This window comes from Mobula hypostoma, chromosome 3, assembly GCF_963921235.1.
Source record: "Mobula hypostoma chromosome 3, sMobHyp1.1, whole genome shotgun sequence".
In the NCBI taxonomy this organism is placed as follows: Eukaryota; Metazoa; Chordata; class Chondrichthyes; order Myliobatiformes; family Myliobatidae; genus Mobula; species Mobula hypostoma.
The window spans coordinates 146488779-146512066 of record NC_086099.1 but is presented as its reverse complement, the minus strand read 5'-3'; the positions used below and the strand labels follow the sequence as shown (position 1 = coordinate 146512066).

The 23288-nt window shown below is 43.6% G+C and overlaps 1 protein-coding gene across 1 annotated transcript in view; it reads left to right on the top strand.

Annotated features, from left to right (window-relative positions):
* The window catches only part of col1a2 (collagen, type I, alpha 2), a 51798-nt gene extending 42715 nt beyond the window's left edge, over window positions 1-9083 (top strand). The window contains exons 42-52 of the mRNA XM_063043828.1: window positions 3429-3536; window positions 3657-3710; window positions 3812-3919; window positions 4029-4082; window positions 4649-4756; window positions 4869-4922; window positions 5013-5120; window positions 5330-5576; window positions 6790-6977; window positions 7102-7341; window positions 8668-9083. Coding sequence (XP_062899898.1) covers window positions 3429-3536; window positions 3657-3710; window positions 3812-3919; window positions 4029-4082; window positions 4649-4756; window positions 4869-4922; window positions 5013-5120; window positions 5330-5576; window positions 6790-6977; window positions 7102-7341; window positions 8668-8814 — 1416 coding nt within the window. The 3' untranslated portion in view covers window positions 8815-9083. The remainder of the gene's footprint in view (window positions 1-3428; window positions 3537-3656; window positions 3711-3811; window positions 3920-4028; window positions 4083-4648; window positions 4757-4868; window positions 4923-5012; window positions 5121-5329; window positions 5577-6789; window positions 6978-7101; window positions 7342-8667) is intronic.
* The last annotated feature ends 14205 nt before the right edge of the window (window positions 9084-23288 follow it).

The following is a 23288-nucleotide window of genomic DNA, read 5'->3' as shown; positions in this document are numbered from 1 at the left end:
GCCATACAAATTAATTTGAAATAAAGAAAAGGAGATTACATTTCCTATTCGGTTGTGATAAGAGGTTTGTAATTTTAATTAAAAAAAGCAGTAAGCCTTTGGATTGGAAATGTGTTTAAAAACTAGCAAAGTATGATAAAATTGATAAAGGCAAGAAAGTAGAATAACTTATTAAATACGGTAATATAAAAAATGTTGAAATTTGGACACATGCTTATAAAAAACTGGAATTGAAGTAAACAAAAGTCCTTAGAGCAAAGATTGGGGTTAAATCTTAGAAGCAATATGAAAATGAATGAGTTGCTAAACACATTTTGCATTTTTCTTTGCATGAGAATTCAAATGATACACCAGAAGTTTTAGGGAACCAAGTGGGCAAATGAGTGTGCAAAACTGAAAATCATTACTGTAAAGGGCAGTACAGCAGATGTGATGTGGGACATAGAATAGAGATATAGAGCCTTTAATTTAGGATTCTATAAAAATAGCTGTGGAGATAATGGATCAGTGGTGATCTTCTTAAATTCCTTAGATTCAGTACAGTTTCTATGGTGTAGAAGGTACCTCAAGAATGGAAGGATGAGAAAAAGGAGCTACTGTCTACTGGTTAAGGGGAACCAAATGATTTTTAAAATGCACTTAATGAGGTGACAGGCATAAGATTATTACATAATCCAAGAACAAACCGGGTAACTAACATGGCTGAAGGACTGGTATAAACACAGTAAGCAGAAACTAGACTATATGGATCCTCAGTGAATTTTTTGTTGATAAGCTTTTAACTCATGGGAAACTTTCAGGTATTTACAATTCAAATGAAAGGACCCAGATTCATCTATCTAATTGTCCAGTAATACAAAGCTAAAAGAGAAAGCGAACAAAGCAGATACTAGAGGGAACAGGTTGTGTTAGTGGGCAGAGTATGTATAATGTGGAGAAATAAAAGATTATTCACTTTGCTAGTAGGAATAGCAAAATATGGTTTTGATTGTGAGAATTTAATTAACATTCAGACATAGGAAAAGATTAGGAAGGCAAATAGCAAACAGTTCATTATTCTGCAGGGATTAATCAGAAGAGGAAGGATTCTATTAGGCATATTAATAATACATAAATGAAGGGATATGTAGGAAAGAAGGGTTAGAATGATGTTAGAGAAGGTTAAAAGTTCCACACAACATCATGGACCGAAGGGCCTGTACTGTGCTGTTATGTTCTATGTTCTGTGAAATCTTGTTGTGACTCTACAAGGTGTTGATGATAACATATCACAGAAATTGTGTGCAAATGTAGTCTCTGTAGCAATCAGAGTAAACCAAAGAATCATTAGATTGATTCCAGGATGAAGGAGACCTATGATGAGAAATCAGTATAGGAGATCAATGCTCATTCACATTTAAAAGTTCAAAGGAGATCCTGTTGAAATATTAGATTTTTAGTGGGATTTAGGGGAAAATGAAGAGTTTATTCCTTTCATCAGAGGAGTCTAAAGCTTTGGACATTATCTAATGATAAGCCACCAAACATTTAGAACTGAGCTGAGGAAATCTTGTTTTCATCTGAGATTGTAACGCACCGAAATTCCTAATGCCAGGGTAGTAATGTGATGGTATTGGGTTTGTTGTCCATGAAGTTTTGTAGTCAAAGATTTTAAGCCCGATCTGATATAGATAGCTGCAGGTACGTTGGCTAAAGGGAGGTTATACTGTAGCCACCCGCTCTTCAAAGGCTATATCACTTCCCAGTTTATCCTCCACAGTGAGACTAGCTGTAGTCCCTGCTATTTGAGTAATCCCCCTCCCTACCAAGGTTGAGATACTGCCAGCTAACGACATACCATAAAAACAGTTAATTTATTTTTAGTGATAGATATTTAAATTTAGATAAAACACATTTAAAACTCAGAGGCTTTCTACCTGATAAAAGATTTCCAAATTACAAATGATTTCTAAAACACAAAAGATTTCCAAAGCACAAGTACAATTCCTGTAAGCTAAAAAATCCTACTAATGAATTGTACACCAACAAGTCCTCTGTCGCAGAAGTCAAAAGCAGAGGAATGGATTCCAGTCGTCCAGATTTTTCTATCATTCTTCTTGTCATTACTTGACAATTCCTTACAAGCTTGACAGCTCTCAAACATTGGTACTGTTTTTTGCTACTTGGTGACTGACAATGTTAAGTTACATTCATCAGGCCAGGTGAATGCATTGTTTAGTTAAGCTAATGCGGCTCCCATTGTTTTCTCTTGATTAAATAATGGGCCAATAGGGAACACACATCAAAGTTGCTGGTGAACGAAGCAGCCTTCTCCTATCATTTTGGATCTCCCCTCCCCCTCCCACTTTCAAATCTCTTGCTAGCTCTTCTTTCAGTTAGTCCTGACGAAGGGTCTCGGCCTGAAACGTCGACTGCACCTCTTCCTACAGATGCTGCCTGGCCTGCTGCGTTCACCAGCAACTTTGATGTGTGTTGCTTGAATTTTCAGCATCTGCAGAATGCCTCGAGTTTGCACCAACAAGCACCCTATAGTTCATTTGTTTAGGACAAGAGGCTGAGCAAGAAGCATTTGTTGGAAGTTTAGCTTACTCAAAAACAACTACTTGACCCCTGGAAGGGTCAGCTGCTGTGTTAGAAAGGATAGTGAATATCCATCACAATAGACACCTCAGTTGTTGGGTACTATTGAAGACTGAGACAGACAGATGGACTGTTAGACAGCAAGACCCTCAGGACATGTATGGATTATTTAGGATTGTAGGCATGATCCATGATATTATTGATAAAAGGAATAAGGTCAGCAGCTGATATTTAGGGATATTCCCTATCTGGTAATGTTTGAAATTGTAATTATACTCCATAATTTATCAAATGAAGGAAGTTTTTAGTGCAAGAGTATATTTCCCAGGAGATAATGACATTTTGCAGCTATTTATAAGGGGTATGAAGGTACATTGGTTGTTATTGGCCTAAATTTCAGAGGCTTACACTGTTGATCCAGAGATATGTTTGAGCCCAGAAAGCTAGCTGGAAATTTAAATTCAACTACTAAAATTAATCTGGAAATTTAAAAGAGCCATTTAGCGTGGACAACAAATGCCAGTGTTGCTAGTGATGTACACACCCCATGAATGAGAAAATTAAAAACTCCCCTTCAAAAAATAATGGTGCTGAAATTTCAGAGAGGAACTATTAATCACCAACCATAACTTGACACGCAAATTGGCAGAACCCACAGAGCAATGCCATAAACACATCTTTACAGCAGCATGTTGTATTTTGCTGGGCTTTCCAATTACTTGGTGAAGGAATGCTATCACTTCAACTGAATTCCTGTAGAACCCTTCTATGCTTTTGAAATGATTAGTTTGCTGTCACCCATAAAATCCTTTGGGACTTAACCTTTCTTCTTGGTTATTTATTTCCAGGGTTTGCCTGGCCCAACTGGTCCTGCAGGTGCTCCAGGTTCTCGTGGCAAAGCTGGCTCTGCTGGTCCAGTTGGTCTGGTTGGTCAACCAGGTGAAGCTGGCCGTGATGTAAGTACATGACTAAATTACTCTTGCTTGTGCTGCATTACATATCTTATAACACAAAATAGTAGACAATTTCCTGCACATCATGTCATTTTTTTTCTTTCTTCATATTTTGCTTTTCAGGGAAATCCTGGTAGCGATGGTGCTCCTGGTCGTGCTGGATTCGCTGGGGCCAAGGTGAGTGTAGTCCCAATGACTACTCTCAGAAAGCCTTTACCTCATACCACAATGTTTCTTTGATAGTAAAACTGCATCATTTTTCTTGTTCCAATATTCAGGGTGAGCGTGGTGAAGCTGGCAGGGCTGGTAATCCTGGGTCACTTGGTCCTCCTGGCGCTCCCGGTCACATAGGTCCAGTTGGCAAGGCTGGCAACCGTGGTGAGAGTGTACGTTTGCAGTTGAAGTTCTTAAATAATGGAATTGTTAGTTAATTAATTTAATCTTTCATTTTATCATATGCACAGGAAAGTAATTCTTTCTTTCCCCTTACCTCAGGGTCCATCTGGTGCAACTGGTGCTTCTGGTTCAATGGGTCCCAGAGGACTTACTGTGAGTACATCTTTAACATTCATATTTAGCCATTATTAGGCTGACTTAGACTTCAGCATCTCCTCAAATGCCCAGGGAGCAGTTATTTCATCAGAAAGGGTAGGGAACCCATTATAGCACATGGGGATCTCTGGACCTTCCCCAAGCTAGCATCTAGATTGAGGCCTGGGTTCTCTTTAGCCCCGGTGTTGATGTGAGTAAAAGCAGTTTCAGCTCTTTCTCCTCAATTCTTTCAATATTCTTCAAGAGATAGCCACCTATAGTGAAAGCCAAACACCCTGCTACTTGCTCTCATTCCTGAATCTCACTTAGACCAAAGCATCTGAGGAAAAGAATCTCCTGGTAAAGAAGTATCAAAAGAGAAGTTTTCTTTCATTTGTAGGGACATTGGGCTGTGTCTCCAACTGTCCCTACTGCTTTTTTTCCTGTAGCAATTAGAAGGCTTCTAGACCAAAGCCCACAGGCCTATCAGCTTTGCTGGCCAATTAGTTTCTCATTGTAATTTAATTTGTCCCTTTCTTACATGATATAATCAATTTTAAAAATATTGATTGGTCAATTTGTAGGGTCCACAAGGTCCACGAGGAGAAAAAGGTGAAACCGGTAACCCTGGTGCCAGAGGCCTGAAAGGATTAAGAGGACCTGGTGGCCTACAAGGTCTCCCTGGTGTTGCTGTAAGTAACCATAATGAATTTTGATTCTTTGTTTTCCCCTCTACCCCCAACTCTTTTATTCCCCATTGTTTTAGACAAGAGAAGTTCCTCATTGATTTCCTTTTCATAACAGGGAATTTCTGGTGAACCTGGTGGTCATGGCCCTGCTGGACCGTCTGGCCCAAGAGTAAGTAAAGAACTATTGTTTCATAATTCTACTGATCTGTTGTTTGAATAAATACGCCATCAAATAATCTGCTCTACTCGTTGCTTCCAGGGTCCAGCCGGTCCTTCTGGTCCTCCTGGCAAAGATGGTTCCCCTGGGCATAATGGTCCAATGGGTCCTGTTGGTCATCGTGGTAGGGATGGTGAACGTGGTCCCCAAGTAAGTTGATGATTAGAACTTAGACAATATCTTTCATACACAGGGAAGTATCTGCATTCTAATGTAGTCTTTCACAAATTCTTGATTTACGAAAATGGTCTACAATTTTAAAAATTGTTATGAAGTGTAATCAGAACCGCAATGTAAAAGAGGGGTATATGAGTTGGCAGAAAATGGACAAATAATTTCTGAACCTTGCCCTTTCTCAGGGTCCTCCAGGTCTTGCCGGTCCCCCTGGATTCCCTGGTGTCGCTGGTGGTCACTATGAAGTGAGCTATGATCATGAGTATTACAGAGCTGATCAACCTGCTGCAAGAGAGAAGGATCTCGAAGTTGATGCCAAACTGAAAGTTTTGACCAGGCAGATTGAGAACATCCGCAGCCCTGAAGGCTCAAAGAAAAACCCTGCTCGCTCATGCCGTGACCTGAGACTCAGCCATCCTGAGTGGATGTCAGGTATGCCTCTGCAGAAAGTAATTACTATCGTCAGTTTTCTTTAAGGTCAAAATCACTGAAGATACCATGTGCTGTAGGTTGTCTGACGCAGGCCTGAAGCTGAATTACTGATCTCTCTGAGTGAACCATTGTGGAGAAGGGAAAGAAAGAAAAGTCGGTCAATATTGCAGCTTCTGTCTGGTGATCCCCAGTGAACAGATAGAGACCCCTGATTAAGTGCATTGTTGCCATCTAGCTTAGATAGCAACCGTTATGTAGATCTCAAATGGAATTTGGTCAGTAAAGCAAAGTATCAGGAGTCTGCCAATACCTAGAAATTGAAATAAGCAATTAAGAACAGATAAAACTTACTATATACACCACTGTTAACATCACTTATGGAACTTGAAAAATACAGTATAGAAGTATAGAAAAACAACAGGAATTCTGCAGATGCTGGAAATTCAAGCAACATACATCAAAGTTGCTGGTGAACACAGCAGGCCAAGCAGCATCTCTAGGAAGAGGCGCAGTCGACGTTTCAGGCCGAGACCCTTCGTCAGAAGTATAGAAATTGGATCGTGTCCATTGTTTGGTGCACCTATACACATCTTTGCTTAATGCAAAAGCACACAAAAATGGCAAATTCAGACGAAGTCCCATGTGAATTGGTGTAAGCTTGGCTTACATCCTGAAACAAGCACTAAATCAGGATCTGCAGCATTCCCTGTGGATCTTTTGTCCAGCTTCCAACACTGCGACATTCAGAGAGAGGCACACCACATTCCCTCTGCAGGCACCCAGTAGCAACATATACTCTGGCTTCCTTGGAGACTACAGAGCAGTAGGAGACAGCCCCTAAAATCATTCTGACGGAAATTCACCTTAAAGCGATGTGCAGCATGACCTATTCTCAGTAAAGCTGTACCTTGATCACATGACATTCAAGAACTGGATGCTGCCTGATCCAGCTTCTAGGTCAAGGATTTATGTGGTTGTTCCTGATTAATACAAAGAAAATTTCCACACATTGCATGAACAAAGATAGATTTCATAAAAAGCAATGTTATTAAATGATATGTTTGGATTGCTAACCAAATTTAATGTCCAAGCTATAACTGATTTGTGATCAGATTTATAGTCACTTCTTGTTGGTATAGAGATTGCTCTGATATAAGTGGCTGCAGCAATGAGAACATTTGACTTAATGCTATAAATTTATTCTTTGCTTTAGGTTACTACTGGATTGATCCCAACCAAGGATGCATCATGGATGCCATCAGAGTTTACTGCAACTTAGTATCTGGAGAGACTTGTGTACATGCTAACCCAGACGTCATTGAACGTAGGAACTGGTGGCGTAGCCGTAACCAAGAACAAAAACACATCTGGTTTGGTGAAACTATTAAAGATGGTGTGCAGGTAACTCTAATGCAGATGTAGCATGTCACAGATTATTTTACAACTTTGCCATGAAGTTAACGCAGAACAAAAGATACTTAAGATCTTCAAAACAAATATCTTACTCTGAATTTCTTTATTCTAGTTCGTTTACAATGATGAACACATTACTCCATTTGTCATGGGGACCCAACTGACCTTCCTGCAGCTTCTGTCGAATGAAGTCTCCCAGAATATCACCTACCATTGTAAGAACAGTGTAGCATACATGGATGAGACTGGAAGTCTGAAAAAGTCAGTTATCCTTCTCGGTTCCAATGGCATTGAGTTCCGAGCCGAAGGTAACAGCAGATTCACTTACAGCGTTCTGGAAGATGGCTGCACGGTAGGTTGTGGGATTTTGTTTAAAGCTAACCATGACCAAGTGTAATAATTGTGCATTATTTGAAAACCTAGCAGTTGTCAAATGGATGATTTCCTAGCACAAACACGAGGAATTCTGCAGATGCTGGAAATTCAAGCAACACACATCAAAGTTGCTGGTGAACGCAGCAGGCCAGGCAGCATCTCTAGGAAGAGGTACAGTCGACATTTTGGGCCAAGACACTTTGCCAGGACTCCTGACAAAGGGTCTCAGCCCGAAACGTCAACTGTACCTCTTCCTAGAGAGATTTCCTAGCACATTTTGTTTAAACTGTCGGCAAAATAGTGAATCTTCTGAAATCACCAAAGCAAATTTTAAATTCTGATCTGTTCTTTGTTAACAGCTGATATTTCTTCAGTACCCCAACCGTAATCCTTGCAAAATTTTCTCAAAATGTACCACTTCTTTTATTCTGCCATTTGTACCTTTTACGTTTCTTTTCATATATTTTCCTTTAGTGTTTTAATTATACAAAAGAGCTTTAGCCCAAAATGGCACAATAATTTCTTAATTGATCTCAACCATATTCAACATTATATAATTTATCTATCTTTTACTTGTTTTCCTAGTATTCATACTGACATTAAATTGTTTACTTACAGTCAAATCTATGTTCTAAATTTCACTTCCAACACACTATCTTTTTTGCCCTGTAAAAACAATAACTGCTCTCAGTGCTTCACCAGTAGAGTTCAATGAGATGAGACATATTGTATATTCTATATTGTTGGTGATCTTGCCTGTGAAGCAAAAGTTTAAAAAAACAGATTTGTAAACTTTTAACTAGGTACTGCTTCCTTCAAGTACAAGAACATTTTATGAATTCCCACGAACATGTTCCTGTATTTCCTAGATCTGCAATGCATAGGTGATCCTCAGTAATTTCTGCAAGAGCATTTTAAGTAGAAAATCTTCCATTTCCTTATAAATATTGAATTGGAGACCCTATAATTTAAAGTAACGTACTCATAAGTGGAATTCTATCTAAAAAAGACTTGTTTTGTGTGCTTATCTGAAGTTGTTAACACTGGATTAAAATTGCATAAGAAATGAGCCAGGAGACTGTAATCCAATTTTAGATCCCAGATGATGTCGACATGCTCTTGACCAGTTACTTGGGCAGGAAGCAGCATTTAGCGAATGGCAAATCCAGAGTCTTGAATGAATCATTAAAAAAGATTTGCTTATACCCTCTCTGGAATAAAAATCTTTTTTTTCCCAATCATGTTTAGATTTCATGCTGTGGTTCTTACCAAATTATGTATTATTTTCCTTTGTCTTTAACAGAAACACACCGGTGGATGGAGTAAGACAGTCTTTGAATCCAGATCACAGAAAACAACTCGCTTGCCATTTATGGACATTGCACCTATGGATATTGGTGGCCCAGAACAAGAATTTGGTTTGGACATTGGCCCAGTCTGTTACAAATAAATGAACTTGAGCTAAATTAGAATACTCTCTGCATTTTTTCTTTTATTTTTTACATTGCTGACTCATTCCATGTCTTCTGCTCATCCACTTGCTTAAGTTCTGGGCTTAAAGAGAAGTAGGAAATCCAGGAAAAGGAAAATTGTTTTCTTCATGCAGTTTTAATGCAATTCCCGACAACTTAAAAAATTGAAGAAATTATTGCAGGTGAAACCTTGCCCTGAAGGTTAAAATCAAAACAATGGAAAGTAAATAAAGGAACGTGAAAAAGAGTGTTATTTGTAGTCTTTGAATATTTTTCAAAGAGGAAGTTTAAAACCATAGCTTCCCAAGGTTTAAACTACCTCATATACTTGTAATAAACACATAATTTCTTTCTCAAAATTAACTGTGGTACTTGGGGTTCACATCATTTTGTAAAGGTGCTAAGTGGTATTGAACTGTGCAGATACCGTACTTGAAGTGCTGACTGTGGTGCTAACTGAATGTCCCGTGGCTTCACTGCCAATTGTCACTATGTGAGACCTCATTTCCAGTGCTGTATTAAGATGTACAGTGATTTTTATTTCTCAGTAAATTCCATTGAATATTGCCTTGGAATCCTCTTGTCTATTCCCAAATTAAACACGTGGATATCTTCCTTGCCATTTCCATCTCATTACTTCAGATGATCATGCTTTCAGCCATGCACTTTCACTCCAACTGAATGGAAAAAGGAGGCGACAATTCTAAAATCAAAACAACGACAACTAAAAGTGTTCCTATTTTGTATATGTGACAAGTGAGATGTTTTAATAATTGTGAAATAAAGCATGAAAATGTTCTAAAGTAACTTGTTTCATGACTCTAGTTCATGTTACAACTTTTTAAAAGAGTATTAACTCACCACAGCCCCAACCCCCCGTCTTCCAAATAGAGAGGAGTAACTGGTTCAAGATGTTGCCATCTTTCTCACATGGAAATCTAAACTCTTCTCTTATTAAATAGCCACTAATAACAGTCCTTTATCATGAATACTTACATGATCTTGCAAGTTACTCAAATTAATTCATAATCTCACTGTACTGTTTAATGTAATTTGACCAGAGGGATAAGTAGGGTCATTCGTGCAATTAAACATATTTTAAAGTGACAGTGTACAACGTCAAAAGAAAAGGTTAAACTGAATATTTCGCAGCTCTGGATAAATAGACAGTATATCTAGAAAAGAAGACTTAAGTTCATATTTATTTTCAACACGACAATCTTCTTTGCTGGAACTAGAAAATAAACATAATTTGAACTGTTCATCATAACGTTATCATCTTTGTGGCCTTGTGTGCATTTTAGATCTTAGAGCAATGGACTATTAATACTCCATATCACCTTCAGTGTATGTGTTCTTGATTTTTTTTCTTACTACCACTTGCTATTTTGCTATTTGCTTCATTATCTTTCTTTTAAATTCCTTCTATCTGAATATGCCTCCTATCCTCCATCCATCTGAATTTTCCTACTGCTTTACAGTTTCCCATGACTTGTGTTTTTTTTATCTCCATTATTATAGAAAAATGCACCATGGTCCTTTGGGGGGGGAAGTAAAAAAAAAATCATGTTTCTAAGCAAAATCATGGGCAAGGCATTTTTTTCATATTTTTTTCAGGTGGGATTAATACATCATTATCCTCAGCCTTTTGCAGGCCTTTACTCAAAATACTTCATTATGTGGAATTCTGAGAGAAATGGATAAAGTTACACAGTCGCTAAGTTTTGAGGAATTTCAGCAACAAAATCAGACAAACTGTCTCTTTTCATGGTTGGACTGTATTTTTATAAAGGCCTTGAGTGCTTGCTGCAGAAGAATTCTAGTAATATTCAGTGCATCTAATTGCCAAATGTTCATTATTCAAGAATCAGAATCAGGTTTAATATCACTGGCATATGTCATGAAATTTGTTGTCTTCGCAGCAGCACAATGCAATATATAATATAAAAACTATGAATGACAGTAAGTATATTCAGTACTGTGCAAAAATCTAAGGTACATTGATATAGCTAGGGTGCATAAGACTTTACATCAAAGTTGCTGGTGAACGCAGCAGGCCAGGCAGCATCTATAGGAAGAGGCGCAGTCGATGTTTCAGGCCGAGACCCTTCGTCAGGACTAACTGAAGGAAGAGTGAGTAAGGGATTTGAAAGCTGGAGGGGGAGGGGGAGATGCAAAATGATAGGAGAAGACAGGAGGGGGAGGGATGGAGCCGAGAGCTGGACAGGTGATAGGCAGAAGGGGATACGAGAGGATCATGGGACAGGAGGTCCGGGAAGAAAGACGGGGGGGGTGACCCAGAGGATGGGCAAGAGGTATATTCAGAGGGACAGAGGGAGAAAAAGGAGAGTGAGAGAAAGAATGTGTGCATTAAAAAGAGTAACAGATGGGGTACGAGGGGGAGGTGGGGCCTAGCGGAAGTTAGAGAAGTCAATGTTCATGCCATCAGGTTGGAGGCTACCCAGACGGAATATAAGGTGTTGTTCCTCCAACCTGAGTGTGGCTTCATCTTTACAGTAGAGGAGGCCGTGGATAGACATGTCAGAATGGGAATGGGATGTGGAATTAAAATGTGTGGCCACTGGGAGATCCTGCTTTCTCTGGCGGACAGAGCGTAGATGTTCAGCAAAGCGGTCTCCCAGTCTGCGTCGGGTCTCACCAATATATAAAAGGCCACATCGGGAGCACCGGACGCAGTATATCACCCCAGTCGACTCACAGGTGAAGTGATGCCTCACCTGGAAGGACTGTTTGGGGCCCTGAATGGTGGTAAGGGAGGAAGTGTAAGGGCATGTGTAGCACTTGTTCCGCTTACACGGATAAGTGCCAGGAGGGAGATCAGTGGGGAGGGATGGGGGGGACGAATGGACAAGGGAGTTGTGTAGGGAGCGATCCCTGCGGAATGCAGAGAGAGGCGGGGAGGGAAAGATATGCTTAGTGGTGGGATCCCGTTGGAGGTGGCGGAAGTTACGGAGAATAATATGTTGGACCCGGAGGCTGGTGGGGTGGTAGGTGAGGACCAGGGGAACCCTATTCCTAGTGGGGTGGTGGGAGGATGGAGTGAGAGCAGATGTACGTGAAATGGGGGAGATGCGTTTAAGAGCAGAGTTGATAGTGGAGGAAGGGAAGCCCCTTTCTTTAAAAAATGAAGACATCTCCCTCGTCCTAGAATGAAAAGCCTCATCCTGAGAGCAGATGCGGCGGAGACGGAGGAATTGCGAGAAGGGGATGGCGTTTTTGCAAGAGACAGGGTGAGAAGAGGAATAGTCCAGATAGTTGTGAGAGTCAGTAGGCTTATAGTAGACATCAGTGGATAAGCTGTCTCCAGAGACAGAGACAGAAAGATCTAGAAAGGGAAGGGAGGTGTCAGAAATGGACCAGGTAAACTTGAGGGCAGGGTGAAAGTTGGAGGCAAAGTTAATAAAGTCAACGAGTTCTGCATGCGTGCAGGAAGCAGCGCCAATGCAGTCGTCGATGTAGCGAAGGAAAAGTGGGGGACAGATACCAGAATAGGCACGGAACATAGATTGTTCCACAAACCCAACAAAAAGGCAGGCATAGCTAGGACCCATACGGGTGCCCATAGCTACACCTTTAGTTTGGAGGAAATGGGAGGAGCAAAAGGAGAAATTATTAAGAGTAAGGACTAATTCTGCTAGACGGAGCAGAGTGGTGGTAGAGGGGAACTGATTAGGTCTGGAATCCAAAAAGAAGCGTAGAGCTTTGAGACCTTCCTGATGGGGGATGGAAGTATATAGGGACTGGACATTCATGGTGAAAATAAAGCGGTGGGGGCCAGGGAACTTAAAGTCATCGAAAAGTTTAAGAGCGTGAGAAGTGTCACGAACATAGGTCGGAAGGGATTGAACAAGGGGTGATAAAACAGTGTCGAGGTATGCAGAAACGAGTTCGGTGGGGCAGGAGCAAGCTGAGACAATAGGTCGGCCAGGACAGGCAGGTTTGTGGATCTTGGGCAGGAGGTAGAAACGGGAAGTGCGGGGTGTGGGAACTATAAGGTTGGTAGCAGTGGATGGGAGATCCCCTGAGCAGATAAAGTCGTTGATAGTGTGGGAGACAATGGCCTGGTGCTCCTTAGTGGGGTCACGATTGAGGGGTAAATAAGAGGAGGTATCCGCGAGTTGTCGCTGTGCCTCGGCAAGGTAGAGGTCAGTACGCCAGACTACAACAGCACCCCCCTTATCAGCGGGTTTAATAATAATGTTAGGATTAGTACGGAGGGAGTGGAGAGCAGAGCGTTCCGAAGGAGTGAGGTTGGAATGGGGACAAGGTGCGGTGAAGTCGAGACGGTTGATGTCCCGTCGGCAGTTGGCAATAAAGAGATCCAGAGCAGGCAGAAGACCAGAGCGGGGTGTCCATGAAGAAGAGGAGGGATGAAGACGGGAGAAGGGGTCATCGGTGGGGGTGGAAGAGTCCTTGCCGAAGAAGTAGGCTCGGAGACGGAGACGGCGGAAGAAAAGTTCCGCATCATGGCGAACACGGAACTCGCTGAGGTGTGGGCGAAGGGGGACAAACGTGAGGCCCTTACTGAGGACAGAGCGTTCTGCCTCCGACAGTTGAAGGTCGGAGGGGATGGTAAAGACCCGGCACGGATGAGAGCTGGGATCAGAGGGGGGAGAGGGGAGGCTGGGGGTGTCAATGGAGAGGGGAGGGTTGGGGTGAGAGGAAGATGGAGCCTCTGAGGGCCCAGGAGTTGACGGTGGGATCTGAGGAAGACGGGGCTGCGGAGTGGTGGTGGGGGAAGGGGAGACGGGAGTCACAACAGCAGCACATAAAGACCCGGCCTGGAGTTCAAGGCTGGAGTCGCAGTTGGCGGTTGCGCGATCGCTTTGAATGTCTCCATGGTCGTTGCTGGAGTCCGGGTTTTTAATATGTCCTGAGGTGTTGGAGCCGCCGAGACCAACGGCAGGGGCCGCAACCGAAAGTTCATGCCTGCTAGCGTCGGGGCCGGCAGGCTCTGCAGTCCGTAGATGTAAGATCTTGCGATCTTTGCCTAACATGACAAAGTCGAAGAAACGGCGATTGCAGGCGTGGATCCGACGGAGGATGAAATAGCGGGTAGGACCATTACAGACGGCGAAGAAAGTATCCCGAAGGTGTGGAAGGGTCTGGGATAGGGACACCAAGTACCTCCTCATGGCGGAGAGCGTCGCCTTCAGAGCTTGACGGGAGAAGCGGCGAGAGGCAGAGTCAATGAAATGTGAGTACCTGGGATCCTCAGAAGGTCCAAATTGAGAGGCTTGGAAACGAATCCTAAAGCCAACTGGAGTAAGTTGGCGACGGAGGCACGTTCCAAGAAAGGATACATGGCAGTGATAGCGAGTTTGAGTCAAAGTCTGGTCGAAAAGTTGAAGAGCCGAAGAAATCACAGATGGGGAGCAGTGAGAGATGGTTTCACAGATGACTTTTGCACAGTACTGAAGTAACTTTATGTATTGCTCTGTACTGCTGCTGCAAAAGAAAATTAATTTCATGGCATATGTGAGTGATGATAAACCTGATTCTGATATGGGTCTCTGTTGGGGTCTGAGAGTGGGAAGGGGGCAGGGAGAGGTGGATCATGGTTGGGAAAGGGGGAAGGGAAAGGAGAGGGGAGGGAGTGGGAAACACCAGAGGGACATTCTGTAATGATCAATAAACCAATTGTTTGGAATTAAATGACCTTGCCTGGTGTCTCAGGGCTGGACATTTCTGCACCTGTGCCACTCCCGACCCCACAGTACATCTGTAGACATTTGCAAGGGTCTTTGATGATATACAAAATCTCCTCAAACTCCTTATGAAATATATCCGCTGTTGTGCCTTCTGTGTAATTGCATCAATATTTTGGGCCCAGGACAGATCCTCAGAGACGTTGACACCCAGGAACTTGAAATTGCTCACTCTTTCCACTTCTGATCCCTCGACGAGGACTGGTGTGTGTCTTATCTTTTCTGAAGTCCACAATCAGTCCATTGGTTCTACTGACATTGAGTGCAATGTTGTCACTGTGTCACCACTCAATTGCTTGATGTATCTTGCTCCTGTATGCCTTCTCATCATCAATTGAAATTCTGACATCAATAGTTGTGTCATCAGCAGATTTATAGATGGCATTTGAGCTGTGCCTAGCCACACAGTCATGGGTGTAGAAAGAGTAGAGCAGTGGGTTAACCACACATCTGTGAAGTGTGCAGGTGTTGATTATCAGTGAGGTGCAGATCACACAGGCTGTGGTCTTCAGGTAAGGAAGTGGAGGGTCCAGTTCCAGAGGGAGGTACAAAGGCCCAGGTTTTAGAGCTGTAGGAATGATTGTGTTAAACACAGAGCTGTAGTCAATGAGCAGCAGCCTGACATAAGTCCTACTGATTCTATTGATCCTAAGGGTATAAAAATGTTTCATCAGATTTTTTTGTACTCTACAACATGTACATCAAGTATCTAATGGGATTATTTCTTACCCTTTTCTAAGGATATTTCTCCATCTATATTCAGAGTAGCTCCTGCAATGAACATCCTTTCTACATACTGTATCATTTCTCTGAAATCCCACAAGGCTGCAAGCTTGGCCCCACCCTTTTGACACCCTCAGTACTGTCAGTTTCTATTCATGTGTTGTTAGAAGCAGCTAAGACTCCATCACCTCCTGTGACAGTCCCTTCAATTACTCCAAAAGACTGGAAGTAGGGTAAATACTGAAAGGATTTTATTCACAGTAAAACATGACCTCCACAGTGAGTGTCTGCCCCCGAACTGAGGGGGAGGGGCAAGGCGAACACCTTTATACAGGACTCTGTGGGAGGAGCCACAGGGGCAGTCAGCAGAGGTGTGTGTCCAGACAGGTAACCCAGTTACAACATATATACATGGTTTACCACATTCACCCCTCCTTTTTTTAAAAAAGAGTCCCGCGGGGTGAAGTGACTGACAATATTTAAAACAAGTATATTTACAGGTCAAGTCTATCAGGCGGTCGAGTCCGTCGCTGTGATCTACGTAGCACCGGCGATGGCGGTTGTGCTGGCTCCGGCCTGACTTCAGGTGCCAGCACGTTAGGCATCGGTAATCCCTCGTGTGTGTGCGTCGCGCCCGGTATGGGAGTGTCGTGTGGTGTCTGTGTACGGCTTGGAGTGCGCAGTGTTTCGTGGCTATAAATATCGGTGGGTACGGGGTTAATAGTCACCACGAAGTGTTCAGGGTAGGGGCCTGGTGCTCCTGCGGGCGCTAGGTCGCGGATGGAGACTGTGTCCTCCCGCCCATCAGGTAAAACCACATAGGCATACTGGGGGTTCGCATGAAGTAAGTGAACCCTCTCGACCATCGGGGAGTATTTATTGCTCCTCGCATGTTTCCGGAGCAGCACTGGCCCTGGGGACGTCAGCCAAGTTGGTAGGGTGGTTCCAGTGATCGACTTTCTGGGAAAAGAAAAGAGTCCCTCATGAGGGGTGGCATTGGTGGCCGTGCATAACAGGGAGCGGATGGAGTGGAGTGCCTCGGGAAGGACCTCCTGCCAGCGGGAGACCGGCAGTCCCTTTGACCTGAGGGCTAAGAGTGTGGCTTTCCACACAGTGCCATTCTCCTTCTCTACCTGTCCATTCCCCCGGGGATTATAGCTCGTGGTCCTACTGGTTGCAATTTCCCTAGCCAGTAGATATTGGTGCAGCTCGTCACTCATAAACGAGGACCCTCCGTCACTGTGGATATAGCATGGGTATCCGAACAGAGTGAAGAGCTTGCGCAGGGCTTTTATAACTGACGTGGTAGTGGTGTCGGGGCAGGGGATGGTGAAGGGGAACTGTGAGTACTCGTCGATAATGTTAAGAAAGTACACATTGCGGTCGGTGGAGGGAAGGGGGCCCTTAAAGTCAACACTCAGTCGCTCAAAGGGGCGGGTGGCCTTGATGAGTTGTGCCTTTTTGGGTCGGTAGAAGTGTGGTTTGCACTCTGCGCAGACTTGGCAGTCCCTGGTTGTGGTCCTGATCTCCTCAAAAGAGTAAGGCAGGTTCCGGGCTTTCACGAAGTGGAAAAGCCAGGTGACCCCCAGGTGGCAAAGATCTACATGTAGGGTGTATAGCCGGTCGATCTGTGCACTGGCGCTCGTTCCCTGGGATAGGGCATTGGAGGGCTCATTGAGCTTCCCAGGCCTGTACATGATGTCAGTTGAAGGTGGAGAGTTGGATTCTCCACCTCAGAATTTTATCATTTTTGATTTTGCCCTGCTGTTGGTTACTAAACATGAATGCGACTGAGCGCTGGTCAGTCAGCAGGGTGAACTTTTTGCCAGTGAGATAGTGCCTCCAGTACCTAATAGCTTCCACTATGGCCTGGGCCTCTTTCTCCACCACGGAGTACCGAATTTCAGGGCCTTGAAGGGTATGGGAGAAGAATGCCACTGGTCTTCCTGCCTGGTTGAGGGTAGCAGCCAGCGCAAAGTTGGAAGCGTCACTCTCTATTGGAAAGGAATGGCCTCATCCACCGCATGCATTGCTGCTTTGGCAATGTCCCCTTTTATGCGGCTGAAGGCCGCGCGGGCCTCGGCTGAGAGGGGGAATGTGGTGGACTTGACCAGGGGGTGGGCCTTGTCTGCATAGTTAGAGACCCATTGGGCGTAATATGAAAAGAAGCCCAGGCACCTTTTGAGGGCTCTGAGGGTATTGGGAAGAGGGGGCGCATACGGTCGGGATCAGGGCCAATGACTCCATTCTCCACGACACACCTAAGGATAGCAAGTCGGGTGGTCCCGAATACACACTTGTCCTTGTTATGGGTGAGATTGAAAGCTTTGGCCGCTTGGAGAAATTTTTGGAGGTTGTTGTCGTGATCCTGCCGGTCGTGACCGCAGATGGTGATGTTATTCAGATATGGGAACGTGGTCTTCAGTTGGCACTGGTCCACCATCTGGTCCATTGCCCTCTAGAAGACAGATGCATCATTCGTGACACCAAAGGGGACGCGCAGGAATTGATAAAACCTGCCGTCCGCCTCGAAGGCGGTGTAAGGGCGGTCCTCCCGGCAGATGGGGAGCTGATGGTAAGCGGATTTTAGGACTATGGTCGGGTACACCTTGTACTGTGCTATCTGATTGACCATATCCGCGATGCGGGGTAGAGGGTACGCGTCGAGCTGCGTGAACCTATTGATGGTCTGGCTATAGTCCACGACCATCCTATTCTTCTCCCCGTTCCGAACAACCACCACCTGCACCCTCCAAGGACTTGTGCTTCCCTCAATGACCCCCTCCCTAAGCAGCCGCTGCACCTCCGACTTAATGAAAGCTCTGTCCCCTGCACTGTACCTCCTGCTTTTAGTTGCCACAGGTTTACAGTCGGGGGTCAGGTTGGCGAACAGCAGTGGGGGAGGGATCCTGAGGGTGGAGAGGCCGCAAGTGGTGTCGGTAGTGCGGCAGTTGGCATGGTGTTGGGTGGGATGTGCGGGTCGGTGTGTGTGTGTGGTCAGTAGCGGGGTATGTGACGTATTCCTACAAAACTGGGGATTTACGACAGTAATTGGTGGGAGGGGCCCATCATACTCCATTGTCGCGCTCCTCAGGTGGCTCTGGAAGCCGAGCCCCAATAGCACAGGGGCACACAGTTGAGGCATGACCAGTAGCGTAAAGTCTCGATATTCTGTGCCCTGCACCACTAGCATCGCTACACAACCCCCCCAGATGTCTGTTGTATGCAACCCAGAAGCCATGGCGACCCTCTGACTTACCGGCCGAGTCCGCAATGTCGCACCGTGTCCGGGTGGATAAAACTCTCCGTGCTGCCTGTGTCAAACAGACAGCTTGTCCTGCACCCCTCCACCAGGATGTCCATCATTGACCTTGCGAACTGGTGGGGAGCACTTTGGTCGAGGGTCACAGAGGCCAGGGTTGAGTCGCTGTCTTGTTCCGGCGCAGTGGGGTGCCCCGTGTGCACCCGTTGGTCGTAGGTGGTGGGAGGTGGCACCGACCAAGATGGCGACCCCCATGTCTCGCACGTGGTGGCGGTGTGCAGGGAAGATGGCGCCGACCAAGATAGCTGCCCCCATGTCTCACATGCGGCGCTGCTCGATCCCGCTCGTGGTTTGGACTTACAGACCTTGGCGAAGTGGCCCTTCTTTCCGCAGCTGGAGCAGGTAGCTTCTTGGGCCGGGCAGCATTTCCAGGGGTGCTTCTCAAGTCCACAGAAGTAGCACTTCATGGACTCGCGACTGACAGCAGCCGAGGTCGATTCGCCAGCAGGTTGCGGGGTCTGCGGCGCCCACGAGGCCATCCGGGGATCACGTGCCTGGAGAGCCTCAGAGTTGTGCAGAGCAGCTTCCAGTGTGTCGGCCAGCACGATCGCCAAACTTAAGGTAGGATCAGCTTTTTCCAACAGCCGCTGGCGCACATACACTGATCTGGTCCCCGTGATGAAGCCGTCTCTCACTAGGAGCTCTGCATGCTGTCCTGCCGTCAGCCCCTGGCAATCGCAGGCTCGCATGAGCGTCTGTAGTGTTCGGACAAACTCGGCACTCGACTCCCCAGGCCGCTGGTTCTGTGTCGCTAATCGGTACCGCGCATAGACGGTGTTTACCGGCTGCATGTATTGTCCTTTGAGTGCGCTCATTGTGCCATCGTAGCTCAGCTGGTCTCTGATCATCGAGTAGGCCCGTGGACTGACCCTGGAGAGTAGAACTCTGCACTTCGCTACGGGGTTGGTCACTTTACTCTCCTCTGGGTATGACTCCAAGCAGGCCAGCCAGAGATCAAAAGCGTTTCCAGCTTCAGGTGTTTGCGGGTTGAGGTCTAACTTGTTGGGTCTTGTTCCATGCTTTAAAATTACTGCAAATAAAATTGATGCACCTTCAATTTCTCCAAAAGACTGGAAGTAGGGTAAATACTGAAAAGCTTTTATTTGCAGTAAAATGTGACCTCCATGCTGAGTGTCTGCCCCTGGACTGAGAGGAGGAGCAAGGGCGAAATCGCCTTTATTCAGGGTCTGTGGGAGGAGCCACAGGGGCAGTCAGCAGAGGGGCGTGTCCAGACAGGTAACCCAGTTACAATATATATATATATTTATATATGGTTTACCACAGCCCCACCCTTTTGACACCCTCAGCACTGTCAGTTTCTATTCATATGTTGGCAGAAGCAGCTACGACTCCATCACCTCCTGTGACCGTCGACATCTCTCATATTGTTTGTTCAACATTCAGTGACAGATAAGCAGAAATAGAACTGCACCAGCACCCACTGCTGGCCTGTTCCCTTTAAAAACAAATCCTTAGTTTTAACATTTTCATTCTTATCCATGAATCCAGCCATGAATCTTGAAGTCAAAAGATGCTGAAAATGGTCAACTGTCTCTTTCCCTCCATAGGCGCCGCCTGACCTGCTGAGCGTCTCCAGCATTTTGTGTGTTACACCTACGAATCTTGCCTCTTCCAATGACTATAACATCCTTTAGGTCTTGATTCCTCCAAGATTTCAGCACAACTCCAATTCCGGCATTTTCTGGACCTTTATTTTTCATTGGACCACTACAGGGGCTGTGCCTTTAATTGTCTAAGTCTAAACCTCTATGATCCCCTCCTTCAATCTCTCCCGTCTTTTCACATCTTTCTTCACATGAAAAACTTAGCTCTTTGGAAAAACATTTCCATACTTGTTGCTGAATTGCAGAAAAGTGAAAATTATTGAGCAGGTTATAAAAAATGCCTATTGGGCTCTCCGATAATTGGATGCGTTTAAGGTCTGCTATGTCTAAGAATGGAAAAAACGGGAAGGATGGCAAACCTCCGGTTAAACCGAAAGGTACTGATTTCCCTCCGACTGAACCACCGGTGACTTTGAAAGCTATATCGGAGCTAATTCGGGAGGAAATTTCAACTAGTCTACAGAAAATTGCCGATTCAATTGAGAAGATACAAATATCTATTACGGAACATCAGTTGGCTATATCTGATCTTCAAAAATCCACGCAACAAAGTGAGCTCAAGATGGAGAAAATCGAAGAAACAATTAATGTAATGAAGAAGAAACTCGACTTTCTGACCTTTAAAAACTCTGACTTAGAATCTAGAATGCGACGGCAGAATCTTCGAATGATTGGGGTGCGTGAAGCTGTTGAATCCGATAACCCTATGAAGTATTTTTCTCAACTTTTAAAAGATGCATTTCCTACTGTATTTCCTGACCAACCACCGTTATTGGATCATGTTCATAGAGTTCCATCATACTCGTCTAGGTCAGATAAACCTAGACATGTCATTTTACGTTTTCATTACTTTCAAGACAAGGAGAAACTGTTTCGATTCGTTCGATCTAAAGGTATCATTGATTTTTTGGATTTTAAGTTCCGATTCGTGGAGAATTTCAGTAAACCAATCCGGGATCAACGGGTTCGTTACAGATCTGTGATGTCGGAACTCTACAAGATGGATTTAAAACCAGCGCTGCTTTACCCTGCACGTTTAAGAATTCGTACGTTGGATGGAGCCCTCCGTTTTTTTGAATCTCCATCGGATGCCCAGAGTTATCTGGATCAATTTTCATCTTCAACATCTTAATCGTAATATTTTAACTATCTCCATTGATCGGAGGCTGTGAATTTGTCGGTCTTAATTTTTTTTTTGCCCTATTTGGGCAGAAAAGTTTATTTTTGATTACTTAATACGGTTGCTAAACTTTCTTTTTAACTGCTTCATTTCTTTCTTTTTCCCCGGGGATTCTGGGTGGTTACTTCCTTATCATCATTTTACGTATTTCCTTTGTGGCCTTAAATTTTGTGGTTTTTTTTAAATCTATTTTGTTTTGTAGGTTTTTATAAATAGTTTATGTTAATAATCTCATTTTTTTTGTTGTTTTGTTTACTCATGGGTCTGGGGTTTATTGCTGTTTTTTTTATATTTTCTGGCTTTTATTCTGTTATGTGTTTATTTTAATTGAGTTATCTTTTTTTTATTCTTTTACTGTTTTATAATCAGCTGATCTTTTTTATAGTTACACTTTTTTTTAGGGAGCGTATACCGGAAGTCATGGGGTTAGTTTTAGTGCTTGCTTCTTTCGGGCTGGTCTGCATTAGATTTAGCCTTGGGGTCATGGGATGGGGATGGTGGGAGGGGCTTCACGTTTTAGTTTCTTTCTTCTTGGGCTATATATATTATTGAAGTATTGGTTGCGTTCTTCTTCCCGGTATCTCTTGTATGTTCTGTTCCCTTTCCGGGTTCGTGGGTCAAGCCTATCGTCAATCCTCCTTGTTGCGGGTTGACTTTAGGGTTTATGGAGTCTATTATTAATTTTGTCTCCTGGAATACTAATGGTCTTAATCATCCTATTAAAAGGAAAAAAGTTTTTAAAGTGTTCCGGAGACTTAAAGCACAAATTTTATTTTTACAAGAGACCCATGTGCGGAGGAGGGACAGACTACGTTTTTTTAAATTCTGGAAGGAACAACAGTTTCATTCGAACTCCAATGCTAAGATTCGAGGCGTCTTTATTTTTATAGACTCCTCAGTTACTTTTATACAACATGATATTATTTCTGATCCGAATGGTAGATTTCTATTGGTTAGTGGTTTACTATTTAATAAAAAAGTAGTTTTGGTTAATGTTTATGCTCCTAATATGGACTGTCTGGAATTTTATAAATCAATGTTTAATCAGTTTCCGAATTTGAATGAGTTTTCATTGATCTGGGGCGGAGATCTTAATACCTGTTTGTCTCCAGCTTTGGACCGTTCGGCTCCTTTACGGACCTTACCTAATAAATCTGCAACTTTGATTAATTCATTCCTTTCTGATTCTGGGTCGACGGACATTTGGCGTTTTTTGCATCCTCAGGAAAAAGATTTTTCTTTTTTTTCCACATGTTCATCATTCCTATTCAAGAATTGATTATTTCTTTATTGATTCTCGTCTTATTTCCTCAGTGATTAAATGCGATTATGACTCTATAACCATTTCGGATCATGCTCCACTTAAGCTTTCTATTAAAATTCTGGCCAATATACAAAATAATAGACAATGGCGTTTTAATTCGCTGTTGCTTCAGGACTCGGACTTTGTTAACTTTATGAATGAACAGATTGATCTTTTTTTTTACAATTAACTATACAGAGGATATTTCTGTCAACATTCTTTGGGACACTTTTAAAGCTTATATTCGTGGTCAGATTATCTTGTATTCTGCTGCTTTGAGGAAGAAGCTGAAGCAGGAGGAGTTGGTAATTGTGGACAAGATTAAGGAAATTGATAAGAAATATGTTATAGCTCCTTCTGAGGAGTTATATAAACAAAGAACTGAACTTCAAATGGAACACAGTTTATTACTCTCGTCTTCGATTGTAAACCAATTAAAGAAAACAAGGTGAATTTTATGTACACAGTGACAAAATTGGCAAACTATTGGCTAATCAATTGAAGTCTAATTATGCTAAATCTCAAATTAATCAGATTTATAACCAAAATGATCGACTGATACTTGATCAT